At 51.0% G+C, this 13897-nt stretch overlaps 2 protein-coding genes and 1 pseudogene across 4 annotated transcripts; 1 reads left to right on the forward strand and 2 right to left on the reverse strand.

Annotated features, from left to right (window-relative positions):
• The first annotated feature begins 1780 nt into the window (after positions 1-1780).
• LOC119314858 (L-lactate dehydrogenase A-like) lies at positions 1781-4666 on the forward strand. The gene is made up of 2 exons (XM_037589543.1): positions 1781-2531; positions 4076-4666. The coding sequence occupies exons 1-2, from the start codon at positions 1902-1904 to the stop codon at positions 4520-4522; spliced, it is 1077 nt and encodes a 358-aa protein (XP_037445440.1). The 5' UTR covers positions 1781-1901; the 3' UTR covers positions 4523-4666.
• A 1587-nt stretch (positions 4667-6253) lies between these two features.
• Positions 6254-8418, reverse strand: LOC119314860 (annotated as a pseudogene).
• Positions 8419-9558: 1140 nt separating this feature from the next.
• Positions 9559-13556, reverse strand: LOC119314859 (putative F-box/FBD/LRR-repeat protein At4g03220). 3 transcript variants are annotated; one of them, XM_037589544.1, is made up of 4 exons: positions 11429-12785; positions 11079-11200; positions 10841-10892; positions 9559-10098 (listed from the first exon to the last, which is right to left on the reverse strand). In XM_037589544.1, exons 1-4 carry the CDS (start codon positions 12443-12445, stop codon positions 9805-9807), a joined length of 1485 nt encoding a protein of 494 aa, XP_037445441.1. In that variant the 5' UTR covers positions 12446-12785; the 3' UTR covers positions 9559-9804. The 3 variants fall into 3 exon arrangements, 2 of the variants coding, with proteins under 2 accessions (XP_037445441.1, XP_037445442.1); XM_037589545.1 differs by having other exon boundaries at positions 9958-10603; positions 11429-13556; XR_005152483.1 differs by having other exon boundaries at positions 9982-10098; positions 10201-10892; positions 11429-13554.
• Positions 13557-13897: the final 341 nt, after the last annotated feature.

Below are 13897 nucleotides of genomic sequence, written 5' to 3' on the forward strand. Positions count from 1 at the left end.
CAGCGCGCCGCTTCCCATTTTCTTCCTCTCGGCAGTCGGCCCAATCATTCTCGTTGTGTCCTCGCGCTCTGGATCCCCTCCACGCTCTCTCTCTCTCTACCTAAGGGCATGTACAATGGGGGCAGCACCATGCTGCTGCCCCAACATCCACGTAGGAGTAAAGTAGATGAAGCATCAACTTCATTCTTGATTTGGTCCGTTCCATATCCTCTCTCTTATGATATTCCTTTTACTCTGAATCCATGGCTGTACATGTCCTGTGTGGTCCTATAGTGCTCTTTCTCTGTGATTTTGCCTCTTTCCTCTACTTTTCTTCTCCTTTTTGATTGAAGCACCAGCCTCTTCTGCAAGAGACCGTTCAGCTCTGCAAGCAGCATCCTTTTCCTTTCTATGTTTTTTAATCCGACGTAGATCATGGGGCAGCACTCCAGCATGGAGAGCATTGGCCATGATTTTGCCAGTCGTTGATGGTTGTGGAGAGCCGACCGGCGGCGTTTGACGCTGCAAAGGAGCGAACCGTTGGTGCTTCATTTTTTTTTTAACGGGCCGTTGGTGCTTCATGGCGGAGCCATCGTGGTGTTACAGAGGACCACGAGCTGCAATGCAGCAGAAAGGCTGCTAACATGCATGCAACCCGAGACATTCATTGATCATGCATGCGGTCAGTGCAGACTCAATCGTGGCTAACAACCTCCCTGTGGACTAGCTAACTAAAGACTAGAGAGACTACAACGGCATGCAGAGGTAGTTAGGCTCGTTTACAGCTTTAACGACCATGACGTGGTTGACGGCCGCGATGAAGCTTCAATGACCGCGGCGACAGGCGTGCTTCAATGACCGTGGCAATGCCTCCATAACCGTGACGACTTCGACGGCCGGGGCGACGAGGTATGCCATGACGGTGTTGAAAACCGTGGCCATGCAACAAGGCATGCTTCAATGGTCGTGGCGATGCTTCGACAATCACGACCATGTCGACGATTGCACAAATGCTTCGACGACGACGAGGTGTGCCATGATGGCATCGACGCCATGCAAAGAGGCATGCTTCAGTGAGTTTTGCAGAAAACATCGCCGGTGTTGCTATCGAGCGTCTTCGGGACGTCGGAACATCATCGGTGCTGTAGTGAAGCATCGTTGGGGCCATCGGAGCATCGCCATTGCTGCAATGGAGCACCGTTCGGGCCGTTGGAGCATCGCCTGTGCTGTAATAAAGCATCGTCGGGCCGTCGAAGCATCGCTGTTGCTGCAATGGAGCATGTTCGGGCCGTCGGAGCATCACCGGTGTTGCAACGAAGCATCACATGTGTTGTGTTGGAGCATTGCCAGGCCGCCGGAGCATTGCCGGTGTTTCAAGGATTGTCGCAGCAGCGTCATTGTTGCATCCCGCGGCTGCAGTCGTCGCCGTGCATGGCGAGAGATGACCGGTGACGGGGCTACCGCGACCTGGGAAACGAAAATGTTGTGCATATCTCCGATGGCTGGCTGGCTGGAGTCGTTGCGGGAGAGATATAGGGCTATTTGGGATGGAAGTGATGGTCCAGACTCCAGAGATCAAGCGGCCCTAATCAACGGAAATCAACGGCTGGCAAGGCGGTTTAAAAATCCCTGCCATCAGCCGGTTTACGTGTAGCAGCCGCCGTAAAATAATCCCGGTTTGGAGGACTTTTCTTCCTGTCCTTGATAAAGTGAAGTCCCAAACCACGACTAGTCAAAACCGGTAACCAATAAGCGGTTTCACTTTCCCAGGATTCGCTTATAAACTGGCATTGGCCATTCCCATTCCATTCCCCACCAAGAACAAGTTCAAGTTCATCGTCCGATCCCAATCCCGGCCCCGCATTTGTTCTTCCGACCAGCATCCCATCCCATCCCATCCCCTCCCCACCCCGTCGAGGAGGATGCACAAGGCGTCGTCGCTGTCGGAGCTGGGCTTCGACTCCGGCGGCGCGTCGTCGGGCTTCTTCCGGCCCGTGGCCGACGGCTGCCCGCCGGCCACCCCGACCTCCTCCGCCGCCCCGCACCGCCGCCTCACCAAGGTCTCCGTCATCGGCGCCGGCAACGTGGGCATGGCCATCGCGCAGACCATCCTCACCCAGAACCTGGCCGACGAGATCGCGCTCGTCGACGCGCTCCCGGACAAGCTCCGCGGCGAGGCGCTCGACCTGCAGCACGCCGCCGCCTTCCTCCCGCGCGTCCGCATCGTCTCCGGCACCGACGCCGCCGTCACCAGGAACTCCGACCTCGTCATCGTCACGGCGGGGGCCAGGCAGATCCCCGGCGAGACCAGGCTCAACCTGCTGCAGCGGAACGTCGCCCTCTACCGCAAGATCGTGCCGCCCGTCGCCGAGCACTCCCCCGAGGCGCTGCTGCTCGTCGTCTCCAACCCCGTCGACGTGCTCACCTACGTCGCATGGAGGCTCTCCGGCTTCCCCGCCAGCCGCGTCATCGGCTCCGGCACCAACCTCGACTCCTCCCGCTTCAGGTTCCTCATCGCCGAGCACCTCGATGTCAACGCGCAGGACGTGCAGGTAATACTTGTAACTCACTCCTGAATCCATCCTTCAATCCATCCATGAATCTCTGATGATTCATTAGCTCCATCGAGCTAGCTCGTCGCGGGATTGGACAGTGGAGTCAGTACTCACTAATCAGTCAGTAGGGTGATGCCACGCGGCGGTGGCGCCGTGGGAGCATGTGCCTCTCCTTCACTGGTCTAACCATGCGACACTGTCCATTAGTATAGCTCAGTGTCGACATTCAGTAGTGCGTATATTGTATTTTTCCGAACGGCCAGGCTTGTTGATCACTTTTGGATCGAAACTACTTAGCAAACGACACACGCTGGCCGATTTGGAGACGACACTACATCCAATGGTTGTGCTACAGTTTATCCTCTGCATGGATGGTCTGATTGACAGTGTCGTCCCAAAATCGGCTATGCAGCGTCGTCTGTGTAGCAGCACTCCTTTTGGATCATGTGTTTTGTGGATCGATACCTACTACTTTGTCCATATGTTTAATTAACTATGGGATGGCTGGGTAAGTGCGGTAGTTGGAAATTATTGTGACATTTGAAACTAGATAACAACTTCAGTAAACTTGGGTTCGGTTCAGTATCGATCGATGTTTGATTTTACAGAATTAGTAACCATGAAAGAGGATTTTTGACGTGCAATCTTTCGTGTTGTTTTCCCCCCGAACAAGCTAGACTTTCTTAGTTTGTCTGGTAGGTGGATAATCACTCCTAGATCATGTGTTTGGTGATCGATAGCTACTCTGTTCATATCAGTACAGTAATTACATCGACATTTGAAACTAGATAACAGATTTACTAAATGGAACTTCTATTCAGCATGGGTGATCGTGGTATCTACAAAAGTAAATAAATGGACAGTATGACAGCATTTGCCATCACTTTACTTAAAATAGCATTAAATTGATTTATAGTAACAGTACGTATCAAAGATGACTTGCAGGTGAAATCTACTTAAGAACATTACGCAATTTTTTTGGTGGAAATGGTACGCAACTGAAAAATGTGATGTTACTTGAAGGCAAAGAAACCGTCTTTTAATTCCTAATGTGTGTGTGTGTGTGTGTGTGTGTGTGTGTGTGTGTGTGTGTGTATATATATATATAGTATGACGAAATCAAATACCATATGGTATAGTGTTATTCTTTAAGTTCAGTCTTGTTTTGTACACAATTCGCAAGTGTTTACTGAATTTGATTACGAAAACGCCGAATTGAGATAAACCTATAATGCATCAATATCACATAGAATATTTACCTATCGGTATCATGCTATAAATATCTCTTTTCAGAAAGAATTTGAGTACTTATGTATGGTACCCAACTCCCTAGTAATGTGATGGGAGTACCAGTGTAATCTGAGAATTCTGAACCTAGGGATGAGTTTCTGTCCCTCCGAGAAAATTAATCAACATTGGATTGAATGTGTTGGAGAAGACTGAATTTTTATCACAGTTGGAGAATGATGCATGCTCGTTGATAATAGACTACTGGAAATGATCCCTAACTAACCAAGCAGATATAACGGGTCCCTGTGCAGGCATACATGGTGGGTGAGCACGGCGACAGCTCGGTGGCGATCTGGTCGAGCATCAGCGTGGGCGGGATGCCGGCGTTCAAGTCGCTGCGCGACAGCCACCGGAACTTCGACGAGGCGGCGCTGGAGGGGATCCGGCGCGCCGTGGTGGGCGGCGCCTACGAGGTGATCGGCCTCAAGGGGTACACCTCTTGGGCCATTGGCTACTCTGTCGCCAGCCTCGCTGCTTCCCTCCTCCGCGACCAGCGCCGTGTGCACCCTGTCTCTGTCCTTGCCTCGGGCTTCCATGGCATCTCAGACGGCCACGAGGTGTTCCTCAGCCTGCCCGCCCGCCTTGGCCGCGGCGGCATCCTCGGCGTCGCCGAGATGGACCTCACCGAGGCCGAGGCCGCGCAGCTCCGCCGCTCCGCCAAGACGCTCTGGGAGAACTGCCAGCTCCTCGACCTCTGACGGAGGAACGCCAGTTGATCTACATCTACTTACTGTAAAATCCTGGAGCGTTTACAAGAACTCTACTGCTATATGTTGCTCTGTTGCTGCTGCGGCCACAAGAATGCTTGTGTAATTTTGGAGTGTTTTCTTAGGGATGATTTAGTAATGTAACGCTTCTTAATTTCATGAAATAAAATGCGACTTGTTTGCCAGCATTGCTAGATGATGGATCTTGGATGGTGTAGAGCATCTAGGCTTCTACAGAAGCCAATAAACCATCTATTGGGCTCATTGTAGTTTAGGCAGCAAGGTATGAAGATGCTCTTAGATTATTGACCCTAATAGATACTCCGGGAGGTACTGTACTAGTATAGGATCTCACATTAGATGAGACCAACCCAGATATGCATCTCCAAATAGGGCAACATGAAGCATGAAAGAATTGATACTAATTTTGCACCCAATCTCCAAGTTGAGCCATCACTAAAAGCAAAAATACACAACTATTACTTTTTCAAGAACACACAAGCTGTGTCTTTTGTATTAAGAGGCCAAAGCCAAGAGGGAATAACAGAGTTTTTACAGAGATCAACAAGGATAGGAAATGTGGCAACAGTGCACACATCCCTCCACCGGGACCAAAACTGCAGAGATCATCCACCTCCACCAAGCCACCGCAGCTCGAATTCATCCTTAACGCGCTTGGTGACTAGTGATGGCATAACCGCATCCTTAACACTCTCGGACGACACATGCTTTGGAGACGCTGCATAGTTCAAGTCGCTCTCAGTGGAGGAGCCATGGAATGTTACCATCATCCTTTTGAGAACTGTTGCCCGGCTGAATAACCGTTTCAAACGAGCGACCTCATGCTCAGTTCCTGCAAAGCCCAAGATCCGTACTTCTTCAAGGCAGCTCAGCCTGAGTTCTTCGGTTTTCCAGTTTGGTGGCCGATCACATATACTCCCTCCGCTCTGAATTACTTGTCTCGGAATTGGATGTATCTAGAACTAAAATACATCTAGATACATCCATTTCTACGACAAGTAATTCCGAACGGAGGGAGTACAACCTAAGGATCAGATCAGATCCTCCAACATTTGAAGCTGAAAACATCTAACCTGAAGGTAAAGCTTTGCTCCAATTTTGCTAGGCTAGATTTCTGGTGGGAATATCCAAGTTCCATTGCAGAAGCAAGTTGTATTTCCTGTAAAGAATAACATGATCAAATAGTGGTCACAGAACATGATAGCTTCAAGTTGTATAAAGAAGGCAACCAAAAGAGAAGCACCTCCAGGCCTCTCACATGTCAACAGCAAAACCAGAGTCAGTAGGAAACATCACAAGATAGTTTGAGAGGCAACAGTTCGAATTCTCTCGGACGACACATGCTTTCGAGACGGTGCATAGTTCATTACAAAAAATACTATATATCACCGACATCTGTTATGTATAATACATCAAACTGGTTCTTGACGTTCATCTGGATCAATGTAAAAGTAGCAACTAATATAAGTTACGGGCATACTGAAGTGGACGGTTTTGAAGTTTGGGGGTTTGGATATTAGACTTTGGTGGTAGTTCAGAGTTATAATATCGACTTCTCTCTAGCGGATGTGATTATAACAATTGAACGTTCCCCTGTAGACTGATAGCCTTCGGAGCATCAGAAGTCCCAAAGACGTTCCAGAACCGCAGTTCCTCATCTGCCGCAGCAGATGCCACTGTGCAACCATCAGAGTTAGGCGATAGAATTTGCTCTGTGTATTGCCTTGGATGCGGACTGTACAATTTATACAAGAAGTTACAAGGGAGCCCGAACTAGGAGGCACGCAGGCCTGGGCGAGGGCTCAGATCCTAAAGATCAGGAGCGGACTAGAGTACACATACATGAGTTTATACAATACATGTTAACAATCAGGGCTCTGCAAAGGTCAACAAAAGACAACCATAATTAGCCATCTGTGCACACAATATGTGTCAACTTAGCTACAAAAAAGCATAGGGAGCAAAGATCACCTGGGCCATGTAGAGGACAGGGTAAGCATGGCCATTGAGTTCAGCCATCTTAACCATCGACGGGTACTTCCATAGGGCGAGCTGATTCTGCGTGAAACCATGCGAGCTCAACAGCTCTCTGTCATTCTTGTTCTAGAGCAGTGCACACACTTGTGACCCAGTGTCAACAGAGTTAAGGCATGCGCCAGTGTGTGTGTTCCAAAACTTGATGCATCTGTCACCTACGCCACCGCCGGATGCCAGCAGGTTGCTCTGAAATGGGCACCATGCAAGCCCCTTCACGGCAGCCAAGTTGTCGTCAAGCCTGTGTAACCATTGGGTGCGACCTGTAGATTGTGGAGACGATGCCATAGACACATCCCATATGTGGAGGAGGCTGTCGTTCCCACCACTGGCCAACCTCTTCCCTGATCCTGACCACGTAAGTCCACACACCTCCTGGTGGTGCCCATGGTATGTCTACACGGCATGGTTCCTAATCCTCATATCATTGTTCACAATCTTGCCGTCCATATCACCAGCGGTCAGGATGTTGTTGTTCCATGCCAGTGAACCAACTCTCGACTCATGCACACCTTGCAGCGTTCTCCGCTGCAGAATGAAAATAATGATCAGCGACTAAACATAAAAATTATGCTGCTAATAAAATAAAGCATCAACAGGAGAGGCCAAAAAGGACCTACCAGTCGGTTAGAGGTGGAATCCCAGAGCTGGACAGCTGAGGAGTCGAGGCCAATAGCAATGTGGCGGCCATCAGGAGCCCAGCTAACACTAGTGACAGGGCCATCGTCCTCATCAACGGCAACGAGCTCAGACGTCGAGCCACTTGAGGCGTCCCAAAGGTATACCGTGTTGCCCAGTGCAATCGACAGCACATTGGCGCTCCCCCAGTCCAGCAGGTTAAGGCAGTAATCATCAACGAGGCCTGGCGCATCCAGCATCCTCTCTGGGGACTTCATCATCAGGTTTACATTGTACATAGATAGAGTCAGTAATCATGACCAATCAGCACTAAAACTGGAACACCAATGAGCACCACCACAACAAAGCGTGCCGTACCTGAGGGATGTATCGACGCTGCTTCGCCGGTTTGTCCTGGATGGAAGCCGCATCGGCACGCAGCTCTGCGAGGAAGTTGTTGGCAGGCTCAGGCAGCCTGTTCTGGAAAGCGAGGATCCTGGTGTGGTTGTTAAACAGCTTCTTAGGTAGCAACCTCCGGTACGCCTCCCTGGCCGGCGACGGTGTCGCCGCGTTCTCCTTGTCCTTCCTCGGCTCCGTCAGAAGGTAGTGCGTCATGTCCATGTCCATCGCGGACCTGTTGGGGATGAACCTGTCGCCCTGGAAAGCAAGAAGATTTAGCACCCGTTCAGGCAGGCATTTCGTCGAACGGCCTCCACGCACAGAGCACCAGCAAAGACGGGGCACGGGATCGAGAACTCACATATCGCTTGACGGCGGGGATGCCGGACGGCGAGCAGAGCGACGACATGTAGGGGCTGGAGCCGGCCTCCTGGAGCGGCGGCCACGATGACGCACATCCCCCGCTGCTCCTCTCTGGTGATGTCATGTCGGTCAGAGTCATCAAGAACAGCAAGAAACAATCGATGCGAACAAGATTCAAGACATACAGAGCAATTCAATTCGACGCGGAAATCGACGAGAAACCGTAAGCCAAATCGATTCAAGAAACGAGATCCTGGAGACTAGCACGCGCGCGGACGAGATTCAAGAAACGAGACAGGGACCAGCAACCAAACGGGCGTTGGGCGCGAGGCGGATCCCGGAGAGCTTCGCTGGCGATCGAGACGGCGTTCCTGCGAGCGTTGGATCCGTTGGGGGCGGGTGGATGTGGATTGCTTGGCGGCAGAGTACTGGAGGAGGAGGGAGGCGAAGAAGAAGAAAGGGCGCGCGAAATAGCCGTTGGGTACCCCGTTTCCCGCGTTATCTCTCGCTAGCACCCGCACCGCGTAACGCGCACGCGAATCGATTTTTCTTTTTATTTTTTACGGAACGAAAATTTAAAAAATGTTTAAACTTCCAAAATATTCGTATTTTCGAATCTTGTTCACAAATTCCAATTCGCGTTTTTAAAAGAGTTCGGTAATTTTGAAAAAGTTCGTATCTCCAAAAGATTATCAGATTTCAAAAAATTGTCCATGTTTTCAAATTTGGCCCACTAATTCAAAAAATACTCGTATTATCAAAATGTATTTGGAAATTTTCATATATGTTCACCTTTTCAAAAAAGTTCAGGGTTTCAATGTTTTTCCAATTTTCAAATCAAAGATTCCGTAATTGTTCATATTTTCAAAAAAATCGGAGTTTTGAAAAAAATTCAAATAAAGAATTTAAAAATTTTCCCTTTTCCAAATTTTGTTCATGAATACATAAAATGGTTACATTTTTCAAACTTTTTCAGATTTACAAAAATGTTCCCGTTTCAAAAATTGTTCACATATTCAAAAAATGTTTGTGGATTTTAAAAAAAATGTTTGTCTTTTTCAGAAATTGGTTCAGAATTTCAGAAAAATGTTCCTGTTTTCAAATTTTGTTCCCAAATTTTAAAAAAGGTCCGCTTTTTGGAAAAAAATATACGGGAATCATCAAGAACAACGGTCGTATTGAATCAAACAAGGTTAGGGCAAACAGAGCGATTCAATTCGACCCGGAAGTCGAGAAGAAACCGCAAGTCGAGTAACACAGGCAGAGAACTAGTAAATCAAACCAGCTCGGTAAAATGATCGCGAAACTGCTCTGTGGACGATGAATAGCCTAGACGAAACTTGCACGAAGCCAATCCAGCTGTTGCTGCACCTTTGGTGATATGAATGGACAAGTTGATCCACGCCGTCGTGCGCAAATCGTCCACACAACGTAGTGTGCGTAGCAATGCTCAAATGATCGCCCGCAACAGAAGCTGACCCTAAATGCGAAGAAGATTCTACCAAAAAAAGATGGCAAGATTGGCAAGCACGGACGAGCCAAATACTTACTCTATGAAGTTTCACTCGTGCCCCAAATGTGCATCCAGCATGGAAACAAGTTACTCCTTCTGATCCATATTAATCGACACAAGTACAGTTCAGTGCCCTGGCCACAAATACTGGAACACAAGCTAGTAGAGATAAATAAGTTAAGAGTTCAGTCTCGCCAATACTGGAACAAGCTACTCCAGTTAAACAAGCTAAACGAGTCCGCTCTCGCAAAAGTAAAGTTGCTCCACTTGATAACTAGTGCACGCGAACAGGGTTGGTGTAGAACATAACAGTATGAAACCTTGTTCAAGATGGAGCACTACATGGTAATATGCATATACATATTTCTGGTCTGGAGAAGCTTAGTAACAGCTGCTGTAGCTCTCTTCCCTTGCTCTCAGTGATGGAGTCGTGGAATGTTACCATCATCCTTTTCAGCGATGTTGCCCAGCTGAATAGCCGTTTCAGAAAAGCGACTTCATGTTCAGTTCCTGCAAAGCTCAAGATCTGTACTTCTTCGAGCCAGATCAGCCCGAGTTCTTCGGTTTTCCAGTTTGGTAGCTGATCGCATATGCAACCTGAGAAGCAACCGGTTTGTGCCTGAAAGAAGAGGGGGTGTCAGCTTAGGAAAGACCAAGTGATAAAGTTTGTAGCTTGGTCGCCTGTAACTTGCTTCTAATTTGGTTGCTATCACGGTATCACCTTGGTGGCATTTTACAGTTCAGCCGTCAAGTCTTTTCTTCTATAATACAAAGATTATGCGATCTTGCTTGTCCTTGAAAAGTAAAACAAGGGAGATAAAGCTGAAAATGATGAAATGCAGGAAAATACTTCGAAGCCAAGATAATGCAGAAAGTAGGATTAGCAGATAGAAAGGTCGTAGAAAGAACGTATTAGTATTGTTGTCTTGAACCTTCAGTGTATTATGCACCTGCCCACCACACACCCTACCCCACCCAAAATGAAGAAAATGAAGATCTTGAATTTGCTGAAGAAGAGGAACAGTATCGAATGAAACCGGCAATCATTTGAGGTGAAACCTATTACGAAGTTGCCGACCAAAGAAGTATTGCACATTTCTGAACCAAAATAGTACTGCCAAATTCTGAAAAACACGAAAAGTGAATGGTTGTCACTAGGAGATGCACAAGGCATATAGTTACCACAGATAAACTTTATACCATATTATCAGTGTCGAACCAAAATGAAGAGCGGTGAAACTAGCAGCTCAAGGCTAATTGGTGCTTAATTAGAAAAACAAATATGCATTGACATATTTCTTTATGCGACTTTCTGGTAACTGAAGTATCATCAGATTAAAAAAAATTAAGGAGTGCATTACCGGCAGTTGGCAAGAAAATCTGATCTTGAGTATTGTCAAACGAGAGCACATCCTGACAGTGGCGGAGCCACCTCCCGGCGACCCCGGGCAGCTGCCCGGGCTAGTCAAAAAAATTACTACTAAGCACTACTGATAATCTATGGTTAGAAGACTTATTTCTTTGGGCAGGTCTCAGCTCACGCTGTCACAGTTCAGTCATGCCCGGGCTGCATTTATGGGCTAGCTCCGCCACTGCATCCTGAGAAGATGGAATGAGCTGGGTCCAAAGGAATGTCCACATGAAAATATATCTAGGGTCAAGTAGTCAACGTCGGGGAGCCTTGTCATGTCTTCCGTCAAGTATTTGTAGTTACCTATGACCTGCAAGTTCAAAGGGAGTCACAAAAAGGTTGTAAATACTACGTAGTTTGATCAGGACACAAACAAACGTCGCTTCTCCTATAGTGTGCTTTTTCTTTTCTTTTGCAGACAGATATACGAAATGACACATTCCCCAAGTTGAAGTAAGTATGAATTGCTTGCCTCGTTATCTATCGACTCGACAATGATGTAATAAAAACACAAATAAGAGTGAACTCACAAACTCACCGGCGGATAGGCAAGGCAGAGGCGGAGAGCAGCGAGACGCTCAGAGCGCTGCAGAATGCCAATGCAACAACGGTTGTGTGGAGCAATGCAATCTGATCCATATACCATGATGATTCCAGCGACAAGGCGTCGGAGATGTGGTGGCATCTCACCAAGCTGGACAGAGCTAGGAACGAAATCACACATCCATTCGAGCTTCTCCAGGAGAGGGGCTGAGATCCTGGCTACTGGTTGACTTGGATTCAGTGCATATGCTACATTGGTAAAGCACCATCTCACTCTCAAGAACTGGAGCAACGGCGCGACGACGGTGAGCTGCTGCATGTCGCGCAGATCCGACAGCTGCAGCTGCAGGAGGGACCTGAAGTGGATCCTGAAGCTGCCCAGACCGCGGGCGCTCTGGACGAAGAGAACCTTCAAGCATGGGCAGCGCGGGGAAGAGACGGCGTCGCCGAGGCTGCACTGCCCGTACACGAGGATGCCGACCAGCATGAGGATTTGGAGCCGGGCGAACACCCCGGATGGCGGCAGGACGAGGCGGAGAAACGAGAACTCGAGTACGACGGAGGTGGCTCGCCGGAAGCAAGGGAGCAGGATGGCCCCTCTCTGTTCGGGCTCCAGCGCCGCCCGGACCTCGGCCTCGCCCTCGTGCCACACCACCCGGAGGTGCATGGAGCCGGAGAGGCGGCGCGCGGCGATGGGGAGCCAGACCGCCAGGTACTCGACGGAGGCCTCTCGGGTGGCAACCTGGATGTCGCGGAGGTCCAGCGCTTCGTGGGCGGCGAGGGCGGGGACTATGCGGTGGTGCTGGATGCCGTCGGCGAAGGCGAGCTCCGGGAGGAGGGGCCAGAGGGAGCGCCACCGGCGGGCGAGGACGCTGGCCCGGGCGGCGGCCGCGGCGTCGCGGAGCTTGACGAGGATGCTGACGAGCACGTCGTCTGGAAGCGCGCTGAGGCGGTCCTCGCCGCCTGCTCCGGCGTCGGAATCCCGACGCCCGACGCTGTGACCCGCCCCCATGGAATTGCAGGTGGCGGGGGAATGGGGAATGGACCGGAGACGCCGGATGCCGGATGCCGGCGGAGGAATCCCCACTCGCAACTGCTGCGAGCTCGATTTGGGGGCTAGGGTATTTGGATGCCACCTTTTTTCTTTTTTCTTTTTTGAGAATTTGGGTATTTTCTGTTAATAAACAAGGTGAAAGACTTTTCACTTTCATAAGAAATGAATTAAGGCCAACAGAGTCACCCCGTCAATTAGCGAAAACCGGTCATAACCTGTTGACCAAGGGCGTGTTTGGTTGCTTTCACTGCCGGGCCTGGCTCAGAGGAAAAAAACGAGGCAGACTGAGCAGGTCCTGGGTGAGAGAAAACGAAGCCAAAAACGTAGATGTCAAACTCGATTGGTTGCCTGCATTAGGAGGTTTTGTCATCGAGATGCAATTTTCACCCAGCGTTTGGTTGCATACATGCATATGACTAGAAGTTAACAAGTACACTTAATATCGACCTAGTTTGGCTTGACGCCGACGGCCTCATTTCCTCAAACACGTTGAGTGCGCCGTCGAATTGGCCGGCACCGGAGCCTGACGGGGCAGCTCATCGTAGAAGCCGTACGCCACCTCCATCTCCAGGCAACACCGCTCGAACACCGCCGCCTCCGACCACGGCCCCTCGCGGCTGTCCTTGAACTCAGCTCCCAGTACACCACGTAGTGCCCCGGGATGGTCATCGCGTCCGCCTAGCTCGTGTACTCCACGATGCTCGCGCCGTAGAGCGCCAGCAGCCTGGCCGCCCGCTCCAGCGCTCGGCAAGAGGCAGGCAGGAGGCGCTGGCGGGGCGGGCGCGGACGCGAGCGCTGCGGAGGGGAGGAGGCAGCGGCCACGGCGCGGTGGCCCGCTGGGGGAGGAAGCCATCAGGCAAAGCTGCTGCAGCAGGGCGCCGCCCCGGGCGCGAGGGGCTCCACCCCTGGTGGCGCACGAGCGAGGAGACAAGGCGGAGCGAGGGGGCCGCCGGTGTGCTTGCTAGTAGCGGGCAGAGCAGCGCGGTACGCGGCGAAGCGGGCGCCCGGGAGCGGAGTGGCCATGGCCTCGGGTGTGAGGCGCGTGTGCAGGGGAGGCGAGGCAGGGGAGCAGGTGGCGAGACAACGCGAGGCGCGGCAGCAGCCTGCGCGGCCAACCGACGGGCAGGCGCGGTGGCGCGGAGCCGTCCTGCGGGCGTGCGGGGAGGGGAGCAGCCGCGCTGCAGGGGGCTGAGCGGGGTTGGAGCAGCAGGGCAGGAGGCGGTCGGGCGCGATGCACGCGCGCGCGGACGACGACGGAGCTCTTCCCGCCGGAGACCCGCTTGGAGACGCTCGCGTGGGCGTCACCGTGGTGCTCCCGGCCGCGCTCGGCGCGCTTGTGCGGCACTGGCTCGCCCAGTGTGCTGCCGCTGCTGCTGCGGCCGCCGCAGCGGCGGGCGAACGATGATGGCT

The sequence above is a fragment of the Triticum dicoccoides genome, chromosome 6A (genome assembly GCF_002162155.2).
Source record: "Triticum dicoccoides isolate Atlit2015 ecotype Zavitan chromosome 6A, WEW_v2.0, whole genome shotgun sequence".
NCBI lineage: Eukaryota > Viridiplantae > Streptophyta > Magnoliopsida > Poales > Poaceae > Triticum > Triticum dicoccoides.

Bases quoted from the DNA above. Each gene is read 5' to 3' on its own strand.
- LOC119314858 (XM_037589543.1), top strand. From the start codon at position 1,902: ATGCACAAGGCGTCGTCGCTGTCGGAGCTGGGCTTCGACTCCGGCGGC. The intron at 2,532-4,075 runs GTAATACTTGTA...GTCCCTGTGCAG, and splicing joins TCAACGCGCAGGACGTGCAG to GCATACATGGTGGGTGAGCA.
- LOC119314859 (XM_037589544.1), bottom strand. From the start codon at position 12,445: ATGGGGGCGGGTCACAGCGTCGGGCGTCGGGATTCCGACGCCGGAGCA. The intron at 10,893-11,078 runs GATGCAGTGGCG...CGCCACTGTCAG, and splicing joins AGCTCATTCCATCTTCTCAG to GATGTGCTCTCGTTTGACAA. The intron at 10,099-10,840 runs GTAATGCACTCC...CTCTTCTTTCAG, and splicing joins GATTTTCTTGCCAACTGCCG to GCACAAACCGGTTGCTTCTC.